Below are 27,003 nucleotides of genomic sequence, written 5' to 3' on the forward strand. Positions count from 1 at the left end.
GGCCGGGGCAGGCGGGCAGCGGCGCGGGGCGGGCGGCGGGGCAGGCGGCGGGGCAGGAATGTGGAAGGGGCGGGGCGGCGGGAGGAAGTGCGCGCCGGGCGGCCGGGGGCGGGGGTGCGGGCCCAGGTGAGAGCCGGGAGGCGGGGCGAGCGGCGGGGCGAGCGGCGGGGCGAGCGGCGGGGCGAGCGGCGGGGCGAGCGGCGGGGCTGGCTCCTCGGCTCGCGTCCCGCTCGGTCCCTCGGGAAACCCCTCTGGAGCCCCTGCGGAGGGCGGGCGCCGGGCCGGGGAGCGGGGCGCACAGGACGGGGTCCCGCGCTCAGCCTGCGTCCTCGGGAGGGCACCCGGGTCCGATGGGGAGAAGACAAGGAGCCGGACGATGACTGTGTGTGGGGAGGGTGGACAGGGAAAGAGGAGGCATCTGGCCCACTTCCCCTGGGAGGAGGGAGGCGGGGGTCAGCCCGGTGAGCCTACCAGCTTTGAAGGGACAAGAACTGGGGGGTCCCTGGTGCCCAGCGCCGGTCGGCCCTGAACAAGAGCCAGTGACTTTGGGTGAATGAATGGATGCGTGAAGGAAGGAATGTGCATTTCCCCCAGGGCTCTGGAATCAGAACCTACCACAATCCTCCCTCCAGATGTGTAAGGCCAGGTGGGAAGGCGGGGACCCGGGCATACCCTTATGGGTCAGTTGCTGGCACTGCCAGCCTGCCCTGCCCTTCCCCAGCCAGCACCGGGAAGTTTCGATGCAGGGGGTCGGTGACCACCTGTCTCAGCTCTGGCTGGGGCATCATCTAAGGAAAGTGAGGGAACCTTCCACCCATAAAGTGCTTACAGTAGGGTCTGGTGCATGGTTGGTGCATGTGTTAGTGATCCTTACTGTTTAACCAATACCGATGCCCAAGGGCCTGGGAACCTTGAACACTTCAAGATGAAGTCCCTATCTTGAGAAGCTCACCTCTAGAATGGGGACAGACCGGACGTTGGTGTGGTAAGAGCTACAACAGAGGTGGGGACAGGGATGGGACAGCAGTAGGGAAGAGGGGCTGGTTCCTTACCTGGTGGGGGGGGGGGCGGGCGGGGATCAGGAAACCCTTCTAAGGAGAGGGGCCAGAGTCTTGAAGAAAAAGTGAGATAGTCAAATGGGGGTGGGGGGAGAAAGGTGGTCCAAACTGAGGGAGCAGCACAGCCAAAGTATGGAGGCAAGAGAGAGGGGGTACTTTGAGGGGGTGCTGCAGGCCTTCCCTGTGATGGAAGATGAGGTCAGGTTGGGGAGCTGGTGCCAGGAGAGGCTGAGGTGCCAAACAGGGCCTGGGTAGTGGAGCATTTTGGATGCTGGGAATAAATACAGAACTGAACTGAACTGAAATCTTTTGAAAATGGGCACAAGGCTCTCCCCAGATCCTGGATTGAGTGCTTTCAGTGAAGCTCAAAGGCATGGACGGTAGAATCTTTGGGTTTCACACACCCTTCCCCATGCAGATCATGACATCATCCCTTGTGGCGTTCAAAGCCGGGCACGTGGAAAAGCACCCTCAACCCATGTTGCACCTCACTGGGAACCAAAGAGGCAGCTGGGGCAGGAGTCACTGTCCCCATTGCAAAGAGGCAGAGCCCAGACCCCTGACTCTTATTCCAAGCTCAGCCAGGGTCACAGTCAGCAGGAGGGATGGAGCCTCATCTGGATGGAGGGAGCATCTCATGACATCCCCACCCTTTAGGTGCTCTTTCCTCCCCGAAACTGCCAAAGGGGTGAGCAATGACTTGGCACTGAGCTGCATGTGTAGCCACTGAGCAGGGCTCCCCGCCCCAAGGAGTGGTGGGAGGGGCCCGTCCCCCAAGGATCAGCTGTCAGCCTTGTCATCCTCTATTCTCCCCACTGCTGCTGTCATCGGGCCTTGGGTGACAAGGCTAGGAGGCAGGTGGGGCCAGACTGGAGGTGGAGGGAGCTGAGAGTCAGGCAGAGGCGTTTGGCCTTGGTTGCTATAGGGATAATCATTATAATGACATCCTTGACGTATGTCATGCCTTACAGTTTCGCTGAACATTTCCTAAGAATAACAGCGCCCATTAAAGTATAGCTAACTGTGGGCTGGCACTGTCCCCTAGCAGGTGGAAATTGTTAGCCCCATTTTACAGATGAGGAACCCTGGGGGGCAGGGAGGTTAAATTCTTGTCTAAGATCCACAGCTCGTAAGCAGCAGAACTTGAGTTTGAACCCAGGTCTGGCCACACAGCAGGTCTCTTTTGTGACATCACACCTCATACGCGTTATTTCATTCAGCCGTCAGACTGTGACGTGAGCAGAGCAAGTGGTCTGCTTCCTTCATTCTACAGATTTGGGAACTGAGGCTCAGCATGTTGTGTCCGATTGACTGCCTGGCTGCACAAAGAGGGGAAAGGAAGGAAAACGGAGCAGGGAAGAGAGGAAGGAAGGTTGGTTGACTCAAAAGAATGTTAAACAAACTGGAGAAACGAACAAGGACCAAACGACCACCCAGGTGAGAATACAGCGCATGACCCGATGGCAGGGGCAGCAGGCAGGTGACCACCCTCCAGCCTCCATCCGCTCCAGTGCCCCCTGGCCTTGGCACCTTTGCCGCATTTTTGACCCCCCCACCCCCTTTCTCCCTGAGGCCAGGAGTCCCCTGCAGCCCCAGCCGAGTCTCTGCTGCCGCCTCGTGGCTGCTCCGTTCCCTGCACCATCCCGGCCCCGGCTGCCTGCTAGCTGCTGGGAGTTCCTAGCTCGGGGTGTGGGGCGCTTATGAGTGGTTGACGGAGGGCGGAAGTGGGTGCCGGGGGTGGGGTGGAACTTCAGAGGTCAAGTGCCCCTGGGGATGGCTTGGCAGGGTCCACAGGCCCTTTGCTCCTCATGCCTCCCTCTGTGCCCTCCCCTCCCTTTCAGCTCAAACAGCAGGTCTCAAGAGATCTTGTCTTTGGCCAGAACTCTTCCACCCGAAGCCCTGATCTCCTGTTTACTGAGCATATCCTGGATGCCAGACACTTGGCGTGTGTCACTTCATTCCATCCTATCATGTATAATTCTTATCCTCCTTTGACAAGTAAGGAAACTGAGGCCCAAAGAGGACCGATGATTTGCCTAAGATCCCATAGCTGGTAAGTGGATGAGCTGGGATTCTAACCCAGGCATTTGGGGTCTAGAGCTCCTATACACAGAATCCCCGAAAGCCAGAGGTGTGTGTGTGGGGGCCTTCAGAGGCCTTTCTGACCAACACATTTATTCTTCAGATGTGGAAACTGAGGCTCTCGAGAGGAAGGGACCTGTCACACAGCAAGTAAGCTGCAGGCCCACTCTATGACAGGTGGAGGCTGTTCTCCCGTTTCCATCTGTCTGGCCTCCGTCAGATCCACTCCACTCCAGCTACCATTTAAGTGGACGCCTATCCTCGCCCCCTCTCCCTGACCTGCCATTATGGATCCTGGCGGGTGGAATGAGAAGGTTGGTAATGGGGTGGAAGTGGCAGAGAGCGAGGGGGCCCTGTGGCCCAATCTTATGTTTATTTAGCCTTTCTGTTTGTCCCTTTGGGCATCTGTCGGCATAGTTGGCTGAGGCAGGAGAGAGGAAGTGAAGGTCTGAGTGGCTGCGGGCACTGTGCTGGCTCACCACCCGCCCCGCCCCCCCCCCGCAGGCGTGGCCCAGTGTGGTCAGGTCACTGACCTCCATACCCGTCCTCCTGGATGCAGTGCGGCCTGTCCCTGAAGCATCCCAGATGAAGGGGGCCTGGGACCCTCGAGCCCTGTGGGAGGCAGGCCTCCTGGGGACTGCTGGTGATTTCCACCCAGATGATCCTCCTACACTTGCTGTGGTCTTCCAGGGCAGGGGAGGGAGAAACTAGAGCAGCCTGGGGGAGGCGGGGAAGGGGGCAGTGTGGCCTGACAGTTAAGAGCATGAGCTTTGGAGCCAGACAGGTGGAGCTTGAGTCCCAGCTCTGAGGCTTTCTGGCTGTGTGATCTTGAACTAGTTGCCTAACTTCTCTAAGCTTCTGTTTCTGGACCTGCAAAAAAGGGGATGACAACAGTACCTCCCTCTGGGTAGGCAGTGTTGCAGGACTGCAGGCTGGCACCGGCACCCACTGAACTTGGACGGCCCTTCTTCTCCCTAAGCCTTTCTTTTGGTTCTCTTCTCCTCAGCCTCCCCCAGATTTGCTCTCGCAAGGTTGACAAGTTGGCCCATTTTTTTTTGCCCGCTCCTGCCCTTTTGTGTATTGTTCCCTCTTCCAGAAATGCTTTTTTGGCCTTGTCTACCTTTTTCAACCTTACGGTTCTTCTTGCCCTAAAGACGGCTCAGCGACACCACGAGGAAGCCCTCCGTGGTGTTCTCTATTGCCATCCTCCCCAACGGGCCTGGCTCAGGGCCCCTTCTTGGAGCTTCCCAAGCAGTCTGATGGCACTGGTCCTTGTGATGGTCTCCCCAGCCAGACAGGGGCCTCCTTCCCCTCTGGGTAGCCAGCAGCAGGGCGGTCCACTCAGAGCAACACACACAGAGACCCAAGTCCCTGATTCCTGAAGAAGAGACGAAGGTGATTTGGGGCTGAGCCAGGCTCCCCGGAAGCCCCCTCCTTCCTGCCCCGGCTTTATTTTGGTTCTAGAATCATTCCAGTCAGCAGACTCGGTCCCCACCATGCCCATCCCAGGTACACAGTCCACATGTCATGCAGTTAGAGGGAGGGAAAGAGGGGGAAGGGAAGGTGGGTGTAAACGGCCTGCCTGTGCTGCTGAGCCACTGGGGCAGGAACAGTCTGGGTCTCCCCGGCCGCAGAGGCTAACCAGCTGTGCCCCTGGACCCCATGCAGACCTCCTGGTGCCGGCCACAGGGCTGGGCCACAGCCGTGTCAGGTGGGGAGGGCCAAAGTTCTGCCTCCGGTCCCATGACCACCCTGGGCTCTCCCAGCAGCACTGTGGGGAGGGGGCGACTGGGTTGGGCCTGGGTCTCCATAGCTCACCAGGGCCAGAGGCAGCCAGCCTGAGAGCCCTGCCCTGACCTGTGGGTGGCCCCAGGGAGCAGATGCCGCCACACACCACCCTCCCCACCCCATCCCTCTGAACTGGCAGGGGCACCCACCCCTCAGCTGCCTGCTTCTCTGGGGCCGCCTCTGGTGGATGGGGGTTGCCTCAGCCAGTGACAGCTGGAAAGTATGCACGCTCTTCCCCAGCTGGGGTGGGGTGGTAGCCAAAGCCCTGTGGGGGCCAAAGAGCCCAGCCCCTTTGCTTCTCGGCAGGACCCCTCGGGGGGGCCAGTCACACAACAGAGGTCCTCAGGCCATCAGGCTAGAGCTAGACACTCCGGAAGCCATAACACGCTTAGCTTCTGCCCCTGCTCATGGCTTCCCTCTCTGCCCTCCAGTCTCCTCCAGAGGGAGGAAGGCTCCCTGCTCCCCTCCCAGCCAACCCCTTGCCTGAGAGTCTCAGGATCCGCTTCTAGAACTTGACCTAGGACACCGGGTGCCACCTCCTTCCCAGTCTGGCATTCAAACCTCCTCCCCACCCACACCCCACTGCTCTCAATCCGGATGCCCCTCGACTTCCCCTCACTGTCCCTGCTCAGGCCGCTCCTTTCCTCCAAGGCCCACAAAGGCCTCTCCCACGGACCCCCTGCAGTCTGTTCTGCCTGCCCTGCTGCCCACCAGCTACCCCCAGGCTGAGTCATCTTTCTTCCCAATAGGGCCTGGCCTGGAGGTATGGAGCCAATGCCTAATTCAGTTGGGACCGAACACAAGGACCTCTGGGCCTTGCAAGGATTATGGATCAAGGGAGTGGATTTCATAGCGCGTGACTCCAGAGCCAGCGTCCTCCTGCAGGCCTCTGCTTGGCCTGGTCTCCTGGTCACTTCTCCTGCCCAGAGGCTGAGGACAGATTGTGACGGGGAAGTTCATGCCCGCCTTGCTTGGGCTGGCTGCCTGCCTGCGACACTCAGTTCCTCTCCTGCCCCTCAGGGCACGGCTCCCATCTTGTCCCTGGCAGCCCCCAGAGCTCTGCCACGGCCACATCCAGCACTGAGCGGATCCCCAGTGCAGGGGGGTCTTGCTTCCGGCCATCCTAAGGGCCGTGTCCTCTTTATGTCATGTCTGCTGGTGTCTAGCACAGCATCTGGCCCCCAAGACTCACGCGTTTCCCGTACATGACCCAGCTTAGCCCTGGCCTCCCAGCAGGGGTGGGGCATGGAGAGCCCTGAGAGACTAAGCCCCAACGCCCCAGGCCGAGGGACAGGCCGGTTGGGGATCTCAAAATGGGAGCACGATGGGCCAGTGCCAGGCTGCCTTTCCTGGGTCGTGGCCCAGTCCCAGCTGGCCCTCCATGGGAGAAAACCCTGGGTCCCCAGACACCTGGCCAGGCCCACTCCTCCACTGCAGTCTGGACAGAAGGACCAAGATGGCTCATGGGGGCTCCAGTGGGGGACCCCAGCATTCATGGCTCCCGCTGGACTAGGGAGGGGCTTCGGAGCTGAGCATGGGCCAGGCCCCGGGCAGCTCGGTGCCCACCCTGGCCCGTTTTGCTGGCTGCTAGTTTCGCCGGACGGGGTGCCACATGGACACGGGTCTGCGCAGCGTGGCCAGCATCTGGTTCCAGTGTGTGGTGCCCATGCCGCTGGCCGAAGGCCCAATAATGACATGGCCCACGTTGTCCCCTCGGCCGTCACTGCTGCTCTCAGCCACCGTCACACGGAGAGATAGGTCCTGGGGAGGAAGTGACATGGGTGCTGGGGACCGGGTGCCAGGTCCCAGCGGGGGGCCAGGTGTGGCTCTCTGAATCCTTACCCCTGATCCGCTTAGCCCCCAGGCTTCTGCTGCTGCCTCCCTACACAGAGGTGGTGCTGACTGCCAGGTTCAAATGCCGGCCTCACCGCTTGCCCTGCTATGTGACCTTGGGCAGTGACTTGGGCTCTTCCTACCATCTGTGAAATGGTAATAATATTAGCTCCTACCTGTTCTGGGAACAAAGTAGGTTAAAATGTGTCAAGTGCTCAGAACAGCCTGCGCACGGAGTATTTTAGATGTCTCATTATTCCTAATATAATCCCGTGTTGGACTCATAGCTGAGGAAGGCAAAGAATGTGCCAGAGATCAAAGTGGTTGAGCTGAAACTGAAACCCAGCCTGACCTCCCTGCCTCCTCCTCCCCCACCTTCCCCCTGGTCCCAGGAGGTCTCCCACTCCTGGAGGCTGTGTAGTAACACTGCGGCCACCCGGGGGAAGAACAGGACAGGTGGACAGTCTGTCCCATGAGGGTGGAGGACAAGGCGACACCCAGCGCCAACCAGAGATGCTGGGACGTCTGCCTGGATGGGGAACTCTCGGAGGGAGGCAGAGCCCTGGGCTTTCAAATTCAGATGGGGTGTCAGAGCAGGTGCGTCCTGTACAGCCCCATGATTAAGGGGCAGGATTTGGCTCAAGGCACAAAAGGACGTTCTCACTGTCAGGAATGCCCAAGGTCGGAAGGAGGTAGTGAGGCGAGGTGGTAAGCTCCCCATCCTCTGAGGCATGCCAGCAGGGCCACTGGTGTGGCACAGGCCATATCCTCTGTAAACCCCCAGGCTTGGTCTGTGGTATATGTGCCGGGGAGGTGGGGCGGGGGGCGGCGGTCGCCCTGGAGCACGTGACCTTCTGAAAGCCACAGCAGTGTGGGGGGTTCAGCAGGGCCTCTGCAGGTAGCGTCTCCAGAGATTTAGGGCCAGAACTGTGGGCGCTTGGGTTAGCCCTGGCTCATCTCCAGGCCTTTGTAGCTCCTACCGGGAACCGTCTCCCCCCAGATCTTGGCTTAGCTCACCCCTCCTGCCAAAGCCTCCCCTGACCGCCAAAGTCTGGCATGCTCCTAGTGGATTAGGACTGTCTGGGGACTTTCTGCCTGTCCCTTGTGAGAACCAAGGAAGCAGCGCCTGTGTCCCCGGCACTCACCATAGAGGGCTGGTACCTAGTGGGTCCTCCATAAATACCTCTCCACTAGAAAGGTGAGGGCTTGAGGCAAATCATCGCCAGGGGGGAGCCCTGAGACGTGAGGCCGGAGAGCTGGAGTGGCCCCCAGGGCCCCCCACGGCTGAGCCGTGCCCCCCTCACCTGGAGCACGATGGCTGGCACCGAGAAGATCATGGCTTCGTTGAACACCGGGTTGGGGTCGTCCCTCTTCACAGCTGTCTTCTTTTTGCTCATCTTCCGCCCATCCTGAAGCAGGTACACCTTGACGAAGGGGTCTGTGGGCGAGTGAGAGGTGAGGGTCAGGACCAGGGCCACACTCCCTTGGCATAGGCCTGCCCAGCCCTAGTGGCCCGCTGGCTCCACATGCCCCAAACCTTCACTGCCGCCACCATCTCCTGCCGTCCGGCCGTTGGGCCTCTATTTCTTTCCTATTTTACAGATGAGAAAACTGAGGCTCACGCACGAGTCAGGAGAAGAGCGGGGCTTTGGGCTCAGGCAGCCCGTCTCCCGGCCCCCACACGTGCTCCCCGCGCATGGCGCTCAGCAGAGTCGGCAGACCCACCACTTCTCATTCTATAATGAGCACAGACGTCAGCCCTGAGTCACCCTGCGCCCGCTCAGTGGAGCCTGACTCTGAAATAACAAGTCGCTCTCGACTTGTCACCCTCCGCCCACTGGGTGTCTTTGCTGTACCCGCCTGGACCCTGGATCCCCCCTGGCTCCCAGCAGGTCGGGCTCCCCCCCAGCCCTCTGTTTTCAGTTCCGTTCTTGCAGGCTGGGGGCATCAGGTCCTGCCCGGTACCCACACCATCCTGGGGGTCCTGGGATCTGGGATGCAGTCCAACTCCTGGGAATCGAGCCTCCACCATGAATTCTAGTTCTGGGGAGCAGGTGTCCACCTTGGTTTCTTCCTAGTGCCCCAGCCTCCTGCTCGCAGACTCCAGTCTGTCCCTCATGGGTGTTCCCTGCCACCCTCGGCTGCTCTCAACTTTCCCCAGCTAGACTGATTTCCCCACTGTGCACAGCTCCTGAGCTCAGCCGAGACTGGGGGTGGAGGGGCCTGGCACCACGCACCACACCTGCTGATGCTCCCAGGTGTCCCTGGCTTAGCAGCTGGGCCACCGCACCTGGCAGCCCACATGGAAGAGCCAGGGAGCCAGCGGGGCCTTACCTGCTGTGGTCTTGTCATTGGTCCAGAGGAGATTCTTGGCTTTCACCACCACCACCGTGAGGCGCTCAGCCGTCGGGAGGTAGCTGAGGGACAGCAAGATCTCGCCCACAGCGTCCGCAGCCTGGAGGACACGTGAGTGACTTAAGGGGTCGAGGGAAAGGCAGAAGCTTCCTTCTGCACTGGGAAGTTGTTGCTCTTGCCTTTCTACCAGGCACCGGACCGGTGGGATTGAGAAAGGGACCCCAATCCCCCATTCCATGGGGGGTGTGTCATCTCTCCCTCCTGCCGGGTGTGGGTCCTGCCTTGGAAGGAGGGCCAGAGGTCGCCTGTCAAATGTGGCCACCAAACGCAGTTAGGGTCCGTCCTTCCAGTCCAGGGAAAACATTCTGTGTAGTAGCACACAGAGGTCCCACTGGACTGGGACTGGTAGATCGTTTGCTTAAATAGCAGTGATGTTCCCCAAGCATGCCTACACTTATAAAGGTCAACTTCAGCTCGGCCTCTGTCTGGAATAACTCCCCTTAGTGCCAGAGCGCCTCCCAGCAGAAACCTTCTAGAAGTAGAGCTTCTGAAGGTTTGGTGGTTCGAGCAGAAGAGCAGTAAACAGTGGTCGGAGCATCTTTGTTTCATGCGGTAAACAGAGTTTCCTCGAACGCGGCTCAGGCCTCTTTCTCTCATTTCCTAAAGATGCCGGGGTTTGGGCTGTTGTGGACAGTGGGGTCCCCCCTCTGCGAGAGGTGTGTGTGACCCTCTCTTCACTGACCTTGTTCTGGTCCTGTAAGTAGAGCCAGCCACTGAAGGGCTGCAGCGGGAGGTCGAGCACAGAGAGCTTCAGCTCCACCACCCCCGTGCTGACATTCCGCTCATCCTCATCGATGCCAAACACAGAAAACCGCAGGCTCTTCTCCTCCAGGGCGGCAGGGTCCAGGGGGATGGAGAACTTCTCATCGAAGAAGATGGAATAGGCATTCCTCTGGATCTGTAGAGAAAAAGGGACATGGAGGGAGCTCCAACTCTGGGGAGGTGGTGGCAGCCAGGGGCCTATGGTGGGGAGAGAGCACTGGGCAGAGAGTCCAGAGGCCTGGGCTAGAGTCCTGGCTCTGCTGCCCCACAACCTCAATGCGAATTCTGCCTTTGGTGGCTCAGCCCTGAGAACTTCTTTAAAATTATTTATTTATTTATTTATTTTAAGTAGGCTCTATGCCCACCAGGGGGCTTGAACTCACGACCCTGAGATTAAGAGTCGTGTGCTCTACCGACTGAGCTAGTCAGGCACCCCAGCCCTGGGATTTAAAAGCCCCCGTCTTCCTCTCCGTGGTGGCCAATCTGGTAGCGTGGCATTTGAAGCTCCCATAATCTGACACCAACTAATTCCCAGCCTCAGTGCCCATGGCTCCACAGAACCCTTGTGATGTCCCGGTTGGGCCGGTTTCCTCTTTCTTGCACGAGTTCAGGTCCAGCTGTGGGCCAGGCGTGCAGTAAGTACAGATAATCATGGAGTTGGGAGCTGCTGATGTCCCAGCCTCCGCAGAGCCTGGCCCAGGATGGTCTGAATGTTGTGGGATGGATGGACGGATGGAGTGACGAGGCGAGGCTGGGCAGACTCTGCTTCCAAGTCCAGTCCTGCCTGGTGGGCGCCTTTGGCCTCCTCCCAGGAAGCCGTGGGCAGGCCCCCTGGGAAGGTGCCCTGGCGGGCACAGCTCCCCCTTCCACTGGGGGCTGCCTTAGTCACTGCCCGGCAATATTTAGAGAGGAGCTCTCATTCCTGGCACCGTGCCTGAAGCTGGGGGGTTGCCCAGCCTGGGGGCAGCCACCTACCTACTGGGAATGACTGACTAGGCTACGATGCTAAGAAGCCTGCCTTCTTGGGAATAAATCCACCAACACCTCTGAGCGCACTGAAGCACGCTCTTTGGTCACTGCCTGGGTTGTGGGAAGGCTCCTCTGCCACCACTCCCTGGGAGTCACGTTCCACATCCAGTTCCCTGCTTGAGGATCTTCAAGGGCTCCTTCCCCTGTGGAATAAAGTCCACCCCGTAATCTTGACCTTGGCATTCAGGCTCTTCATGATCTCCCTTCTCCGGCCAAATGGGCCCCTCTGCTGTCCCTTGCCCACAGGGGCTCAGGTTCCCTGACGGACCATTCTCTGTGTGTTGTGCTTTATGAGCACACGGCGGGAGGAAAATGGGAACTCCAGGGCCAAGTCCTGGATCTCCTGCTCACTTGCTGGCATTGTGTTGGGCAAAGCACTCTCTTGAACCTCCTCATCTGTAAGATGCCCTCGGCCCATCCCACTGGGGCGAATGAGAGAATCATGGATGTATGGGCTCTGTGAACCAGGTTCTCGGCGCACATCAGGCTGTGGTGGTTCCTGTCTGCCAATGTTCCTCTTCAAGGAAGGTGTCCGGAACCACTCAAGATCTTCTAGGCAGTCCAGGCCATTGGCAGCGTGGATCCAGGCTCAACAGTGACACCTCATGGCCCTGGGATACAATCTTTTGAACGCTTACCAGGGACTGGGCTGAGTTCTTTGCATATATTAATACATCCCTTCCTCAACGATTATGGTGCCCATTTGACAGATGGGGAAACCGTGTCACAGAGAGCTTACGTGACTTATCCAAGGTCATGCTGCTAGGAAGTGGGCAACTGCTATTGGAACCCAGAGAGTGAGGTTTTAGCGTCCTGCTCTTCACCACCCACTGGACTGCTTCTCTTGGGCCCCACATGTACTGGGCCGTGGTCACCTGTTGACCATCCAGGAGTAAGGAGGGCTGGGTGTCTCCCATCGCCCTCCCCACCCTGCTCTCCACCCCAGGAACTGACCTCTATTGGTTGAGCAACAGGCTCCTTTGGCCTCTGGCTTCTGGTGGGATCAGAAAGTAGGGGTCACTCAAGGGAAACCAGAGGTCAGAGGGAGCTCGGAGGGCTTATTCCCTAGGTCCTTCTCTGCAGTACTGCTGTGGTCTGACCACGTCCTGTCCCTTGACCGAAGGACACAGCGCCTATCAGGGTGGCCCCTCCACACGCCTGCCTCTCTCCTTTTGGGTCCAGGAGCCTCCCCTTCCCCTTATCCCTCAGACAATGGTCCACTCCATCTCTCACATCACCCTACACCCACCCATGCCACTGTTTGTTTTTCTTAAGATTTATTTATTTATTTTAGAGAGCGGGGGCAGGGGAAGAGAGAGAGGGGGGAGGAGGAGCAGAGGGACAGGGAGAGACAGAATCTCAAGCAGACTGCCCACTGAGTGAGGAGCGCGACATGGGCTCGATCCCACGACCCCAAGATCATGACCTGAACCCAAATCAAAAGTCGGATGCTTAACCGACTCAGCCACCCAGGCCCCCCTCGCCCACACCACTGTTAACAGTTCTGTTATTAAGCTCTCCCCAAATTAGCCAACTTGAACATGTCATCCCTTTCCTGCCAGGACCCTAAGCTGACCCAGGGGACAGGTGTGGAAATGGACAATTACCACACACTGGGCTCATGTGGTAGCTTTGCCGAGAACTGCGCATGGTGTGAGTCCTCAGGTTAGTGGCACCTTCAGCTCTGGGATTAGCATCCAAAGCTGCCCTGCGGCACCCTCCTCACATCCGGCCTGGCCCTGCAGACCCGCCTGCCTGGGGAGGACTCCCGGGAGCCCAGAGCACACCGCTGCCCCGGCCCCCACTTACCCGGGAGATGCCCACGATCTGCTCATCGGGCAGCAGGCTGACGCGCATGAAGCAGGACTCGAAGCCGGCTTCTTCCCGCTCCAGGAGGTCCTTGCCCTGCAGCACCGCCACGTGGAGGGTGTGGGAGGCCGCATCGTAGTCCATGCTCACCTCCACCTGGCCCAGCGTGAAGTCCTGCCCGAAGGTGTTGCTCACGGAGGAGATGGAGTTCAGGGAGTCCGCCGACTGGGACTTGCGGAGGGTCCCATAGGGGGCCAGGTCCAGCTCCCGGCCCATCAGCTCCAGGGGCCCCAGCTCACTGATGCTCTCAAAGGTGTCCTCAATGCTGAGGCTGCCTTTGCGACTGGGTGGTCCCTGAGTGCTGGCCCGCTGGGCATTCCAAGCAGGCACTCTCTGGGGGTGAGAAAAAGGAACACGGGAGCATCACAATGCAATAGGCATGGTCTTGTGAGCCCGGTTCATTCGAGGCACCTCTAGTTCTCCTTTTGCAGAAATAATGCATGCCTTAGTCAGGAAGGTCCTTGTTTTCTTGTTTGTTTTTTTGAAGGATTTATTTATTTATCTTGGGGGGGAGAAGGAGCGGGGGGGAGAGAGAGAGAGAGAGAAGAGTACAAGCAAGGGGAGGAGCAGAGGGAGAGAACATCCAAGCAGACTCCCACTGAGCGTGGAGCCCAGTGTGGGCCTCGATCTCACAACCCATGGGATCAGGACCTGGGCCAAAACCAAGAGTCCAATGCTCAACTGACTGAGCCACCCAGGCGCCCCAGGAAGGTCCTTGTTTAGTGCTATTTTGTGTCACTCGGTTTTCTTTCCCTAACCACGAGGGAAGAAAGCTTTTTCTCAAAATGTTTAGTGATGTGGACTGAATTCCATACACAAAGATGTTCACTGCAGTGATGTTTATAAAAAGGGAAAGTAGCAATCTAAGGCTTCAGTGAAAGGGGAATGGGTAAGAATCTTAGAGTAGAGCTATTCAACAGACGATCGAGCAGCCTCAAAGGATGTTTACCAAAACATTTACAAAAGGAGAAAGTCTTCCATGTTGGATAACAGTTGCCCTAATATTCAAAATTTTCTTTTCCCTAAACTGACCCTGGGATTTGAGAAAACAAAAGCCTTTGTACCGGGCGCCTGGGTGGCTCAGATGGCTAAGCATCTGCCTTCGGCTCAGGTCACGATCCCAGACTCCTGGGATCGAGTCCCACATCGGGCTCCCTGCTCCTTGGGAGCCTGCTTCTCCCTCTGCCCCCCTCTCCCTCTCTCTCTCTCTCTCTGTGTGTGTGTGTGTCTCATGAATAAATAAATAAAAATCTTTAAAAAAAAAAAAGCCTTTGTACCATTAAGCATCTCCCATGCTGCTGCATAGTCTTCATTACCATAATTTTTAATGGGCCCCCAATCTGTCATTGAATAGATAGCTGTAATTTACTTTACTATCCCCCTACTGTTGTACATTTATGTTGTTTCTTATTTTTCACAAGTATAAATAATGCAGGATCAAATAGCTTTCTTAAAATCCTAGCTCAGAGGACCTGGTCCTTTTGAAAGTTGTTGACACATGTTGCCAAAATGCTCTTTGGAAAAGTTGTGCCAATGTACTGTCCCCCTCCACAGAATGGGAGATAGTCCCCTCACACCCCAAACAAATGAGCATGTGGGGTCCCTATCCAATAACAGATTCTGGCTGTGCTCTCTGGAACTCTACATGATGTTAGAAAAATTCTCTGCCAAGTGTCTAATGATGAAACATTCAGCAATATATTTCAAGAGCCCTAAAAATGTTTGTACTCCCTGACACAGTAGCCTACACCTGGGCATCCACTCAAAGTACATAATCCCAAATGAAGACAAAGTTTTACATATAAAACATTCACTGCATTATTTATAATGGCACTTAGTAAATCATGGCACGTACATAAAAAGGAATCCAACACAGCCATTAAAATGATGTTTATGGGGCCCCTGGGTGGCTCAGTCGGTTAAGCATCCGATTCTTGGTTTCAGCTCACATCATGATCTCAGGGTCATGCGGAGTCTACTTAAGACTCTCTCTCCCTCTGCCCCTCCCCCCTGCTTTCTCTCTCTCTCTCTCTCTCTCTAAAGTAAATGAATAAATCTTTAAAAAAATGATGTTTTATGATGGGGGCTCAACAATATGGGAAAATGCTTTAGCTGTGAGTTAAAAAGAGCAGGGTATAAAATTCTATGTAGAATTGACACCCGTCGTAAAAAAAACTATGCACGGAAAAAAAGACTGGCAGGTAGATTAAAAGTACTGGAAAGAAAGAAATCAAAATGTTAGTAGTTAAAATACAATTCACAGTTATTTGCCTCTGGGTGGTGGCATGTGGGGAGAGGTTTTTCTTATTTGTATTTTCCTGTTTTTTTCACAGGATGGTTTTTAAAATTGAAAACATTCATTCCCTCACCAAGTATCCCGATTTTGCAGCACTGGGCTATGGTGGAGACACGGAGGGGGACAAGGGTCCCTGTTCACAGGAGGAAGTTAGCCAGGAGAGAACAAGGGAATGGGGAGGGAGGGGAGGCCATCTTGAGAGAGCGGAAACCTCACCTTCTGCTTGGCCTCTGCGTAGGTCTCCCCGTACTTCTGCTGAAGGTACCTGTAGTCGTAGTTTGGGAACGGGGAGGGGCTGGGGAAGCTCCCTGATGTCCAGAGCTTCCACAGGCTCACCGCTGCAATTCCCAGCAGTGCCAGGGCCCCAGCAGTGTAGACACCCACCTCCCAGCCAGGGGGGCTCTTGATGACTGCAAGGCAAGGGCAGCCTCTCATTAGTAGGCTCTGGGGTCTCCCAGTGGTTATAGACTCCCACCCAAGGAGCAGGTAGTTCAGCACTGACTTCTTTATTCACTGAACAAATATTTACTGAGTGGCTACTATGTGCCAGGCTCCATGCTAGGTGCTAGGGGATCCAGGGTTGAATAAGACATATGTACTCTGTGATTTCTGCTTCTATCCCCTTTTTTACAAAAGCATGCATTTCTACCGGAATAGAATGGTGGTGGGGACACTTGGCTAGATCAGATGAAGAGTTGTGAACAATGGTTAAACATTCCCTAGGCTTTGAACAAATTCTTCCCATTTTTGAGTTCTCTGACCTTATAGCCTTCCAAAGACCTCTTACTTCCAGATGATCAAAGCAGCCTTTTGAGGTCTGGGGGGAGAGGGAAGGGGTTTGGGGAGAAAAAGAAATGACCCCGTTTTTGCCTCAACCTTATCTAGAACAGCCCAATGTCCATCAACTGATAGATGGATAAATAAAATGGAGTCCATCTATACAATGGAATATAATTTGGCAACATAAATGTACTGGTACATGTTGTAACGTAGATGAGCCTTGAAAACATTATGCTAAGTGAAAGAAGCTAGTCACAAAAAAAAAAACAACACATGTTGTACGATTCTATTTATATGAAACGTTTGGAATAGGCAAATCCATACAGACAGAAAGTTGATTAGTGATTGTCTGGGGGGATAAGGGGGCAATGCAGAATACAGGGCTGCTCTGGAGGATGATGAATGTATTCTTAAAGTTAAAAGTGTTGATGGGTACAAAATAGGTTAAATCCACTGAATTGTATTCCTTAAGCGGGTAAATTGTATGGTATGTGAATTTTATCTCAATAAAGCTACTACCAAAAAAAAAAAAAAAAGTCTCAGCCAGAAGTGAGAGGTAGCTTTTTGGCAGTGCCGGGCTTGGGCACATAATCCAGATGCTCAAATGCTCTCTCTCCACTGATAAGTAAAGAACTTTCCCTATCTGAGCCTCACTGTCCCCAGACATAGTAATTAACCGCCCCCTCACCTGTGTTGCGTGAGCTCTCACCTAGCAGAAGTGACCTTCTGTTGGCAAATATAATTCTCTAGACCATTCTCAGTGCTGCCTCTATACTCAGTTCAAATGAGGAAACTGAGGTGCACAAAGGATAAAGAACTTGCTCAAGGTCACAGAGCCAGGAAGGGGTGGTCCTGGGATTCCAACTTGGGCAGCCAGACTTCAGAGCAAGCAGGAGTCACCTCTGCCCCACCCAGCCTCGACCCAGCACAGTTCCGAGGTAGCAGGGTGGAAAGAAGTGAGAGGGCACTTCAGGGGTGGAGATGTATCACCGCAACATCTGTTGAACACCTACTGTATGCGAGCACCCTGGTGAGGGAGTCAGCCCCAGGGCCAGTCCCTGTCCTTAAGTAGCTCACAGTCTAGGGATGAGGTGAATAGGCAAATAAACAGATAAAACAGAGTGATGAGAACAGTCCAGGAGGGCTTCCTGGAGGAGAGACATCTAGGCTGAGATACGAAGGAAGAGCAAGAAATGTGCCAGGCCAAGGCTCCAGGGACTGGGAGTTTCAGGCAAGAAGAGGAGAGGGTGTAAAAAAGCCTGGAGTGTTCAGACTGTCCAGTGGGAGAGAAGGAGTGGGGCATTTGGGGCTGGGGAGCTCCTTGCCACCCCTTCCCTGAAGCCAGGCTGCAAAGGGATCACACAGCAGTGGCAGCCCCTCCGGCAGTGGGAGACCTCAGCCTGCCCCTGCTCTCTTGAGCCCAGCCACCTCTAGCCAGAATCCACAACACTATCACATTCGGGAGCGGGGCAGGGCCCGGCCTGTAGCCCTGGCATTTATCCAGCACTCAGCATCCTATGAGCTCCCTACCTCCACCTGCTAGAGGAGGACAGCTGAGGCTGTGGGAGAGGCTAGAGAGCATGCCCAGCCATCAGCCCAAGGCCACGGGGTAAGAAATGCAGAGCCTGGCTGCCACCTTGGCACCGTGAGCTTGAGCCTCCCCATCCAGAGAATGGACATGACCACACACACACCCCCGCCCCAAGCAGACGGTCCCGCCCTGGGGAATTTATCTTGCGGGGGCAAAAATCCCAGGAAGTTTCAGATCTGGTGTGAGTCATCGAGGCTGTATTTATAACATCAGAAATCTGCAAACAGCCTGACGGGGTCACTGGGGCCAGGTCGTGCTGACTTGGGAGGCAAATATCACTGGACTTTGAGAATTGAGGTCATTAGGACGTCACTGTGGCAAAGCAGGAAGACGTTTTCGGGCATTGTCAAAAGAGAAAAAAAATGAATCCACGACATGGTCCAACCACACAGTTTTGACGTAAAAATCACACAGCCTATGGACAAGGGCTGGGTGGGACCAGAGACAGATGAGAGGAGCAAGAAATCAGGACGGAGGGGCTGTGAGCAAACTCTGTGCTCTCCTGATCTCTGTTGACAGAATGTAATTTGTGGGCTAACCGAAACCACAATAGTGATATACAGAGGACCCCAGGCAAGCCCTGCTGAGCCAGGAAAGTCCTGGGAGTCTGGTGAATAAGGGATGGCCTGGGAATGGGCCTGGTAAACTGGAGAGTGAGGTGCACATGTGGGGGCTCCGGCCGGGATGCAACTCGGTGGGCTCTCAGCAGGGCCTGGGTGGTTCCCAGGGGCAGGCAAGCGGGTGGGCACTGAGGTCTGAGGTCCCCGCAGACGATGGGCAAGAGCCAGGCTCCCCTGAGAGTTAGGATCCCAGGGGGGCTGAGGGACTGAAGCCAGCTTCCTGGTTGGCAGAAAAGGGGGGCAGAAGAGGAAAAGCCCCAGGAAGGTGACGCAAAATGATGCCTATTAATGCAAATTTATTTATCCATTTTATTGACTGCCAGCCTCGGGTGGTATGGGAAGAATTCCTAAGGGAAGCCAGGTCTCCGCTGGGACCAGAAATGAGGAGGAGGAGGCAGTGGAGTGGCAGGTAATAAAAGCTTCCTTGACTGTCAACTATTCGCCAGGCCCTGGTCCAGCACTTCATTGTAGATTAACCACTGAGACCCCAGAAGCTGAGGGGCTGAGGAGATAATTCGCTGCCTGCCAGTCTGGCACTAGATCTGCCCCTGGGACCTCCACACCAGTCTCGAGGGCTTAGCCAGGCAGAGGCAGGGAAGGATTCTGGGCAAAGGGAAGGGCACGGGCAAAGGCCTGAGTTGGCACTTTATGTAAGTTTGGTCACTGAATCTTCCCAGCAGTCCTTGAGGGAAGCCTCACTGCCCCCATTTTGCAGATGAGTCAGTGGAGGCCCAGAGAGGTGTCATCACTTGTCCAAGCCATGCCAGTTCCTAGCCCCATGTCCCCAAGACTGTGGGACCTTGGGCAAGTCCCTCTCCTTACTGGTAAAATAGGGCCATTGCTGGCATCCCACTGACCACCCCCCCCCCCACCGCCCAGGCCTGGTGGGAGGGCCATGTGAGATGACAGGCTTCTGCTGGGACTCACCGCTCAGGTGGTATTCAGCCACATCCATGGCCATGATCCCCACTGAAGCAGCTGGACCTGGAAGGGGAAAGAGAGTCAGCATGGGCGCCTGGGTGGCTCAGTTGGTTAAGCGACTGTCTTCGGCTCAGGTCATGATCCTGGAGTCCCGGGATCGAGCCCCACATCGGGCTCCCTGCTCAGCAGGGAGTCTGCTTCTCCCTCTGACCCTACCCCCTCTTGGGCTCTCCCTTTCTCACTCTCTCTCTCTCTAAAATATATAAATAAAATCTTAAAAAAAAAGACGAAAGAAAGAGTCAGCAGAGGGGGCTTTGGAGGGCCACCAACCCCAACCCTATGCCTTGACCTTCCTGATGCCCATGGGCCTTCCGGAGCCCACATTCACTTGTGAGGAGAGCTCAGCCCAAGGTAGGTGGCTTTTAAATGGCATTTTTTTAAAAGATTTTATTTATTTATTCATGAGAGACAGAGAGAGAGAGAAGCAGAGGGAGAAGCAGGCTCCCAAGGAGGAGGGAGCCCGATGCGGGACTCGATCCCAGAACCCTGGGATCATGACCTGAGCCAAAGGCAGACGCTTAACCATCTGAGCCACCCAGGTGCCCTAAATGGGCATTTAAAAAAAAAAGATTTTATTTATTTATTTTTCAAAGAGAGAGCGAGAGAGCACACGCACAAGTCGGGGGGGGGATGGGAGGAGGGGGCAGAGGGAGAAGCAGCCTCCCTGCTCAATTCCAGGAGCCTGGGATCATGACCTGAGCTGAAGGCAAACGCTTAACCGACTGAGCCACCCAGGCGCCCGTTAAACAGCATTTTTAAAAAATGGTGTTTAAAGCTCTTTTCAACCACTCTAAGACCACCTTAATTTCCGGGTTGCCAGGTAAAACACAAGATGCCCAGTGACATTTGAATTTGATTCATTTGTAGTATAAGTATATCCCAAATATTGTCTGGGACATATTTATACTAAAAAAAAAAATTATTCATTGTTTATCTGAAACTCCAAAGTTCCTGGGCATCCTGCATTTCTATTTGCTAAATCTGGCACCCTTACCTCATTTCCATCCAACCAACTTCCTACCAGCAACAATTCTTTGATTCTTTGCTACTCATTAGTGTGGGCCCTTGGGGTGTTTGCTAAGCCTTACTTCAAAAGCTTTTGTTTCAATTGGAAAGGAAAGGCTGCATTTCTGTAATATTCTATTGTCAGTCCTTTCACTGCTCAGGATGGTTTCCTCCCCACCCCCACCCCCCCAATTCCAAGTTTTATGAATGCTGAAGGTCTGACTCAGTTGTTCTAGAAAGGTCTGGGAGCCATACAAGCCATTACCTGAACCTGGGCGACTGCTCACAGTTTTATTACTGTTGCTGAGAAGTAAATTTGTCTCACAGACATGAGCTAAGGGAATGGAAAAGGGAGGCTGGGATAACCCTATGGGCCTCAGCTCCAGGGGCACGGGAGGATAGGAGAGCCCCGCCCCCAGAGAGGTGGCTGCAAACAGGTCAGGGTGTTGCTTGCCCACCCGAGGGCCACTGTTTTTCTGTTCCCGCAGGAATGCCAACCTAGCATTGTTGGATCTTCTGGCTTTATATGATTTTATTTTTTTAAAATATTTTATTTTCAGGTAATCTCTACACCCAACGTGGGGCTCAAACTTACAACCCTGAGATCAAGAGCTTCGTGCTGTACTGACTGAGTCAGCTGGGAGCCCCAGTCTCCTGGCATTTTATTTTATCTCTCTCTCTCTACCTACCTACCTTCTAAAGAAAAGCCAGATACCTGGACTTTTTAATGTGCAGTTTCTTGATTTTTAAATGTTGTAACCAATTCACAAAAAATGTAAACACTGTCCAGCCACAGAGGAAAAGGCTCCTGGGCTGTGGCTTGGCTAGCCTGTTTGCAACCCCTGGAAGGAGCCTGTGGGTTCCCTTGGGGACTGGGGTCAAATCAGAGGGTAAGCATTTTCCTGAACCCTGGGGTTCTCCCCAATCTATGGCTCTAGAGCCAAGAAGTTCGGGTGCTTCGGTTCAGACAGGGTTATCCAGCACATACTGGAGTGCCAGAAGTCTCAGGGCAGGAGGCCTTAAGAAATGGGGCAGGACAGAGCCCTGGGGCAAAGCTCTCTCAGGTGCCCAGACAGCTCCTTGCTCCCAGCTACCCTGCTAATGATCCAGTAAGATGTGGGTCTTTCATGGTGATAGAAGGGAGGTTATTAACCAGGGAGGCTTAACTGATGCTGACTCGAACGGGGAGCTCATTCCTGGGACCCTGGGCTGCCGATCTTGATGACAGTTAACCTTGCTGAGCACTCTTTACTCCTGGGAACAGGGTTCTAAGCATTTTGCATATATATTAACTCATTTAATCCTCTAACCACCACAGGAGGTAGATACTATTACCATTTCTGGTTTGCAGAGGAGAGTCCTGAGGCCAGAAGGGAAAATCATTTGCCCCAGACCACACAGCTAAGAAACCAGTCAACCCCGGCCATCTGGCTCCACACTCCTAACTTCCGTGCCTTACTGCAGACAGGCATATGGTTTCTAAACTTTCCTAAGAATGTGCAGGCCAAACTGGTCACTGTGGACAAGTCCAGGGTGGCCCTAGTTCCCGGGCGAACAGGGTCTGGATGCACCAACACACACATGTTAAGGTGAACACACATGTCCCAGCCCACCTCTGCCTTGCTGGGAATCCAATAATGCCATCAGCTTTCTTTCCTGCTCCCTTGGCACAAGCTGACTTCCAGAGCGAGGCTGCCTGGGGATAGCCAATGCCAGCAGCAGGCTGGGTACACCCCTGTGGCAAGTACCACCTGGTATGGGACAGAACCCCGTATCTGCTCTATCAGACCTAGAGCCATTGAGGGGCCCCCAGCCCTCCGAGGCTGGTCCAGCTCCGACCCCAGACTATCACACTGCCCACTTTTCCCACACCCCTCATTCTAAGACCCCTTCCCCAGGAGCTGTAATTTCAGTGAAAGTGTGAATGATTCTAGGCACACCCAAGCCCCAAGTTTCTGCAGTGGTCCCCAGGGAGGTGGCAGAGGCCAGGCCACATCTACCTGGAGGGAGGGAGCGAGGGAGGGAGGAGAAAACTGGGGTGGGGGAGGGGGTGGGCAGCCTGAGCAAAGCTCTGAATCCCAGAGCTTCCCCCTCACTAGCTCTGAGCCTCAGCCATCCCATCTGTAAAATGGGGCTCGTGACTGCCTTATCAGGGTGCCAGGAGGGTAGAATGAGAAGTAAGGGTAGTCTGGCTTGGTAAATATTAGCTGCTGTGGTTACTGGGCCTGACAATCGTCCCAAAGGCCCCCAAACTAACCCCTAGTTTGAGCAGTAGAATCGTGTGGGCCGCACTGCCAGCCTGCAGATATTTTTTTTGTCTTCAATTAAAGGGAGTTGCTAACATTTAAAAACTGGGAAATTTCCCATTAAAAATAGATTTCTAAAAAAAAAAAAAAGCTGGATTTACAGCTTCCCTTTAGAAGTTAGAAGATCTGGGGGCAGGTGGGTTGGTCTCCCTCCACCCCTGCAAAATTGCCAAATTTTGAGTAGGCTCCGCCCCTTCGGACAGCGTATTTATTCCTCAGGCCCCTCCCCTCCCTCCATTCACTTGGAATCCAGAACCTGCCGGGCCCCCGGAAGCATCTCCATTCATGAGCCGGGTAAGCAGGCTTTCGGATGAGCTATGAGAGGTCCAGAAAGGTTCAGTGATTTGCCCAAAGCCACACAGCCAGAAGTGGTAGAGCTGGTCCCGCAGCCCTACCCCATTAGTAGCCACAGCCCCCACGGATTTCACATGTGACTTCCGCATCACCTCCCCCAAGACCCCAATGGGGCACAGCCTATTATGAACCTCGGTCCACAGAGGAGGAAGATGAGGCTCAGCGAAGGGCAGTGAATTTGCCCAAGGTCAACCAACCAGTAAGCAGGGAGCTGAGACTGAGCCAGAGCTCAGCAGTAAGAGGCTTTCCTCACTGGCCCGGGAACGCCCTGGCTCCATCTCATGGACCGCAACCTCGGCAGGCTCCCGTCGCCAGCCTGGAGGTCCGCCTGGCAGAGGGGCTGCGGCTTCGGCTCGCAACAGGATGCTGACAAGGCACATCGGGAAGCCAGGGCAGCCTATGACAGGGCTCCCCTGAGCTTCTGATACACAGGAAGCGGGGCTCAACCCGGCTGGGCCAGAGCTGCCCCAAACTCACACCCGAGCTCCTCAGATGCATGTCCCCATCTCTGGCACCCTTTCCCATTCAGTCTATTCATTCTGGCCCCAACCCCCGAAACCCGAAACTGCATGGGGCTTGCTCACTGGAAACCGCTCTAGGTTCAAATCCAGGCTTAATCATACCTACCTGGCAATAACTACCGACTACTGTAAGCATTAGACATAATTTATGCTAAGTGCTCAGCACGGAGCCTAGATTGGACGAGGCACACAATACAGACACGATGCTTGACTGGATAAACGGGTCCCCATTTTCAAGATGAGGAAGTGGGGGCCCCAGGTCACACAGATTTGAGTAGCAACCCTGGGATTGGTGCCAAGGTGTGATGGATCTGGGCCTGGGCTCTTGGCCGTCATGCCACCCCCTGACCAGGCCTTTCGGGGGGTGGAGGTGGGTGGGAAGAATTGTCACTGGTCTTACTGGAATCTGACGACAGTCGAGACCCCCTCCTGGGCTTGTCAGAGGAATGGCTTTCGAGGAATTTTGTGCCTCTTCAGGGGAAAGGGGCCACGTGTCTCTGCTCCCCCCACCCCATTTCCTTGCTCACTGTGTTCCCCCATCACATCTGTGGCTAGCAAGGTGTTGCCTGCCCCCCCCCAACCCCCACGGGTCATCAGATAATAGGAAGGATTAGGATGTGGGCACAGGGCAGTTCTCGACCTCCCAGGCTGTGGACCTCTTTAGGATCTTTAGGTCTGAAATCTTTTTCAAGTGCTCCCCCCACCCCAGAAACTACCACGTCCTGCTCCCATCCCCCTAAAGCCCACAGAAACTGCAGGACAGACTGGCTAGGGTGGTGGCGGCTGGCATTTACTGGGCACCCACCATGTGCCAGGCACTGTACCAAGGCCTCGCCACGGTTTATTTCAGCAAGTCCTCCCTGCCACCCTCCGAGGGGGCTGCTTCTCTGCCCCTTGTACCGGTAAGAAAACTGACGTGCAGGAAATGACTTGCCCAGCGTCACCAGAGCCAACAAGAGGGAGAGCCCAAGCTTGAACCCTAGACTGGGAACCTCCACTCTCCCAAGCTAGGGGAAGGTTCTGGATTTCAGAGTGGGGAGGCAGGGGGCTTGGATACTTGTCTTGACCTTTCTCCCGACTGGCTAACTTGGCTGGAACTCCTGTCTGCTCTGAGCCTCAGTTTCTCCATTTCTAGTAAGGAGCACAACTGCTACTGTTCTCCAAGCCTGTCCCCCTCCCTAGCTTGGAGAAGGGGCTGACATTCCTGGGTGAAGGTTTCCCAGTCACTCTGGGGTGGCCTCACTGACGGACGAGGGGGGCACACAGTCATGCAGCCCTGGAAGAGGGGTCACCAGGATGGCTGGCTCTGGGCTCCTCCACCCACAGGCCTGGCTCCAGGTCCCCATGTTGGGCCCTACTCCCACCCTCTCATCAGCCCAAATCTACAGTCCGAGGCCCTGAGACGCGACAAGAGCAGCGGCATCAAAGGTCCCCAGGAGCCCCCGGAAAGCCCCACACGAAGGCCAGTGACACTGGACGGGGCTGAGGATCCTCTCCCGAGCTCCCGGGGCCTCCCGGCGATGGGGTGCGACATGCCTCTCCGGATCGGAGCATTTCCTGAAGACCCAGCACCCCTGCCGCGGGAACCCCCAGGGTATATGGGGACGCGAATGTGGGGGACTGACCTGGGAGAGTCGGGAGAGGGTGTGAGGTGGGGCAGGGGCAGTGGGGGCACTCAGGATGCTGAGTGTTAAAGTAAGGGGCGCTCGTGTAGCGCGGGCGCCGGGGAGGCGTGTAAACGGCCGGGGGAGTCGCGTGTGTGCACACGCGGGACGGGCGTGCGGGGCGCGATGTGATGCGCAGTGAGCGGAGTGGCCGAGCCGGGCAAGGGAGCCCGGCGTGCTCTGTGCCCGGCGTACGTGTGCAAGCGCGGCGCGGGTGTGCAGGGTGCGCGGAGGCCGGGGTCCGCGGCGCTGGGAGGGGGCGCTACGTGCGTCCCCGCGCGGGACCGGCTCCCGGTGGTGCGCGGGGGCGGCCGGGTGCTACTCACCCCGGCTCGGCGGAGGGGGCCGCCTCTCAGCTCCCGCTCGGGCTCCGGGCTCCGGGCTCCCGGCTCCCGACTCCCGGCTCCCGACTCCCGGCTCCCGGCTCCCGGCTCCCGACTCCCGGCTCCCGGCTCCCGGCTCCCGGCCGGCCTCCTGTAGCGCGCACGCACCGGCGCCAAGCCCGGCCTTCGCCGGCAACGCCACCCCTGCAGTGTCGCCCGGCGGCCGGCTCGGAGGAGCGCGGCGCGGGCGGGGGGCTCGGCCGGGCCGGGGCGGCAGACGGGAGCTGCGCCGCAGTCCGGGCACGCTCCCAGGAGCCCGCCGCGCGCTCCCTCGCGCTCGCCCGCCCCCCTTCCGCTCCCTCTTTAATTTAAAGTGACAACCCCGAGCGCTCTCTCCGCTCCCGGGAGCCACGCGCCGCTTCCGGGGTCTGAGCCCAAGATCCCCAAGCGCACCCCGCAGTCCCGGGGGGTCGCCCGAGGCCGAGCCCAGCCCCTCACTCCCAGGTCGGGGGACGAGCGTGGGGTGGGGTGGGGATGTGCTCTCCAATGGCTTTGAGAGGCAGGCGGAGTACTGGACGCAGTCGACAGGCCCGGGTTCTAGCCCTAGCCTGCAGCGCCCCGGGTTATCCTCTTACCTTTCTGGGCCTCAGTTTCTTTTTCCGTAAAACGGGCCGGATACTGCGCGCCTCCTAGAAACCGGCGAGAAAACAGGTGGAACAGCGGGAGGTTTCCCCTTCTCTGAACGGATAATTACCCTTCCCACCGTAACTGGGCTTTTAGGCAGGCCAACCTCATCCCACTTAATGCCTACAGTGACCTAATGGGGTCGTGGTCACACCATTTTTTTTTTTTTTACGTGAGGAAACAAGCCTAAAAGAGGTGCAATGACCTTCCCGAGGTCACAGAGCCAAGGTCAGAGCCAAGACTTGAACCTACGTCTGTGTGACTTCAAAGCCCATGCTCTTAACCTCTTAGAGGTCGTGCTTTCTCTCCCAAAGTGATGAATGAATCATTCAGGAGCTATTTATGACGCCCCCGCTGGACTCCAGGCAGAGTGCCAGGTGTGGGCCATCTTCCATGTTCCCGGAACAAGGGGAAAGGTCCCACCCTACCCTCGCAGTCTGGCAGGGAGGCACGCATGCATCAGGAGGGGCCGGGGTGTGTGGGGGAAGATGCCACCTGGCGTGGGCACCTGGGACATCCTCCAGGAGGACCTGGAGGATCTGGGATGAGGTGGAGAAGAGGGGAGAGGATCTCAGTGGGGAGTAAGTGTGTAAAGGCAGCAGTGGTTCCTGGAGCATCTACCCCTCTGGGCCTTTGGGGCTGAGAGCAATCTGTGGGCACTGCCTTCTCAGTAGGAGCTGGGTCTGTGCTGGCCTTGTGGGGAGCGGGCTTCCTTAGCCTAGAAGACCTGACCCTGGGGAGCCAGCGATGCAGTTTCACCCGCACCCACAGGGGGCGCCCTCGTTTTCCGCTTATTTTCTGGGTCTGAAAGAAAACGGGAAAGGCATTCATTGTGACCCTTGGAGGTAGGGCCTGGGCACCGGGCTGTGGGCTTTCACTGACATTTCTCATTTAACTGAATCTTCACAGCCACCTGAAGTTTTGGAATGATTGAGCCCATTTTCCATGGAACACCGTCGGTCTAAGAATAATATCTTCTTAGGACACCAAAGCCTGAGGGAATGACAGGGTTCCCTGTTTGGGAGGGAGTGATGAGTTAGAC

At 56.1% G+C, this 27,003-nt stretch overlaps 1 protein-coding gene across 6 annotated transcripts; it reads right to left on the minus strand.

Annotated features, from left to right (window-relative positions):
* Nucleotides 1-6,045: 6,045 nt before the first annotated feature.
* SYT12 (synaptotagmin 12) lies at nt 6,046-26,270 on the minus strand. Of its 6 annotated transcripts, none has more exons than XM_073883399.1 (9): nt 26,214-26,270; nt 25,913-25,966; nt 19,051-19,107; nt 15,349-15,542; nt 12,777-13,169; nt 9,859-10,074; nt 9,096-9,216; nt 8,066-8,199; nt 6,046-6,689 (listed from the first exon to the last, which is right to left on the minus strand). In XM_073883399.1, the coding sequence occupies exons 3-9, from the start codon at nt 19,082-19,084 to the stop codon at nt 6,516-6,518; spliced, it is 1,266 nt and encodes a 421-aa protein (XP_073739500.1). In that variant the 5' UTR covers nt 19,085-19,107; nt 25,913-25,966; nt 26,214-26,270; the 3' UTR covers nt 6,046-6,515. The 6 variants fall into 6 exon arrangements, with proteins under 6 accessions (XP_073739500.1, XP_073739499.1, XP_073739502.1 ...); XM_073883398.1 differs by having other exon boundaries at nt 26,095-26,262; XM_073883401.1 differs by lacking the exon at nt 15,349-15,542 and having other exon boundaries at nt 26,095-26,262.
* Between the last annotated feature and the right edge of the window lie 733 nt (nt 26,271-27,003).

The sequence above is a fragment of the Callorhinus ursinus genome, unplaced genomic scaffold (genome assembly GCF_003265705.2).
Source record: "Callorhinus ursinus isolate GAN/ISIS: 27379988/994484 unplaced genomic scaffold, GSC_fseal_2.0 scaffold51, whole genome shotgun sequence".
In the NCBI taxonomy this organism is placed as follows: domain Eukaryota; kingdom Metazoa; phylum Chordata; class Mammalia; order Carnivora; family Otariidae; genus Callorhinus; species Callorhinus ursinus.

Coding starts and splice junctions, on each gene's coding strand:
- SYT12 (XM_073883399.1), bottom strand. CDS start 19,084: ATGGCCATGGATGTGGCTGAATACCACCTGAGCG. Junction 10,075..12,776: donor AGATCGTGGGCATCTCCCGG/GTAAGTGGGGGC, acceptor TTTTCTCTACAG/ATCCAGAGGAATGCCTATTC. Junction 9,217..9,858: donor ACTTACAGGACCAGAACAAG/GTCAGTGAAGAG, acceptor CGTGTCCTCCAG/GCTGCGGACGCTGTGGGCGA.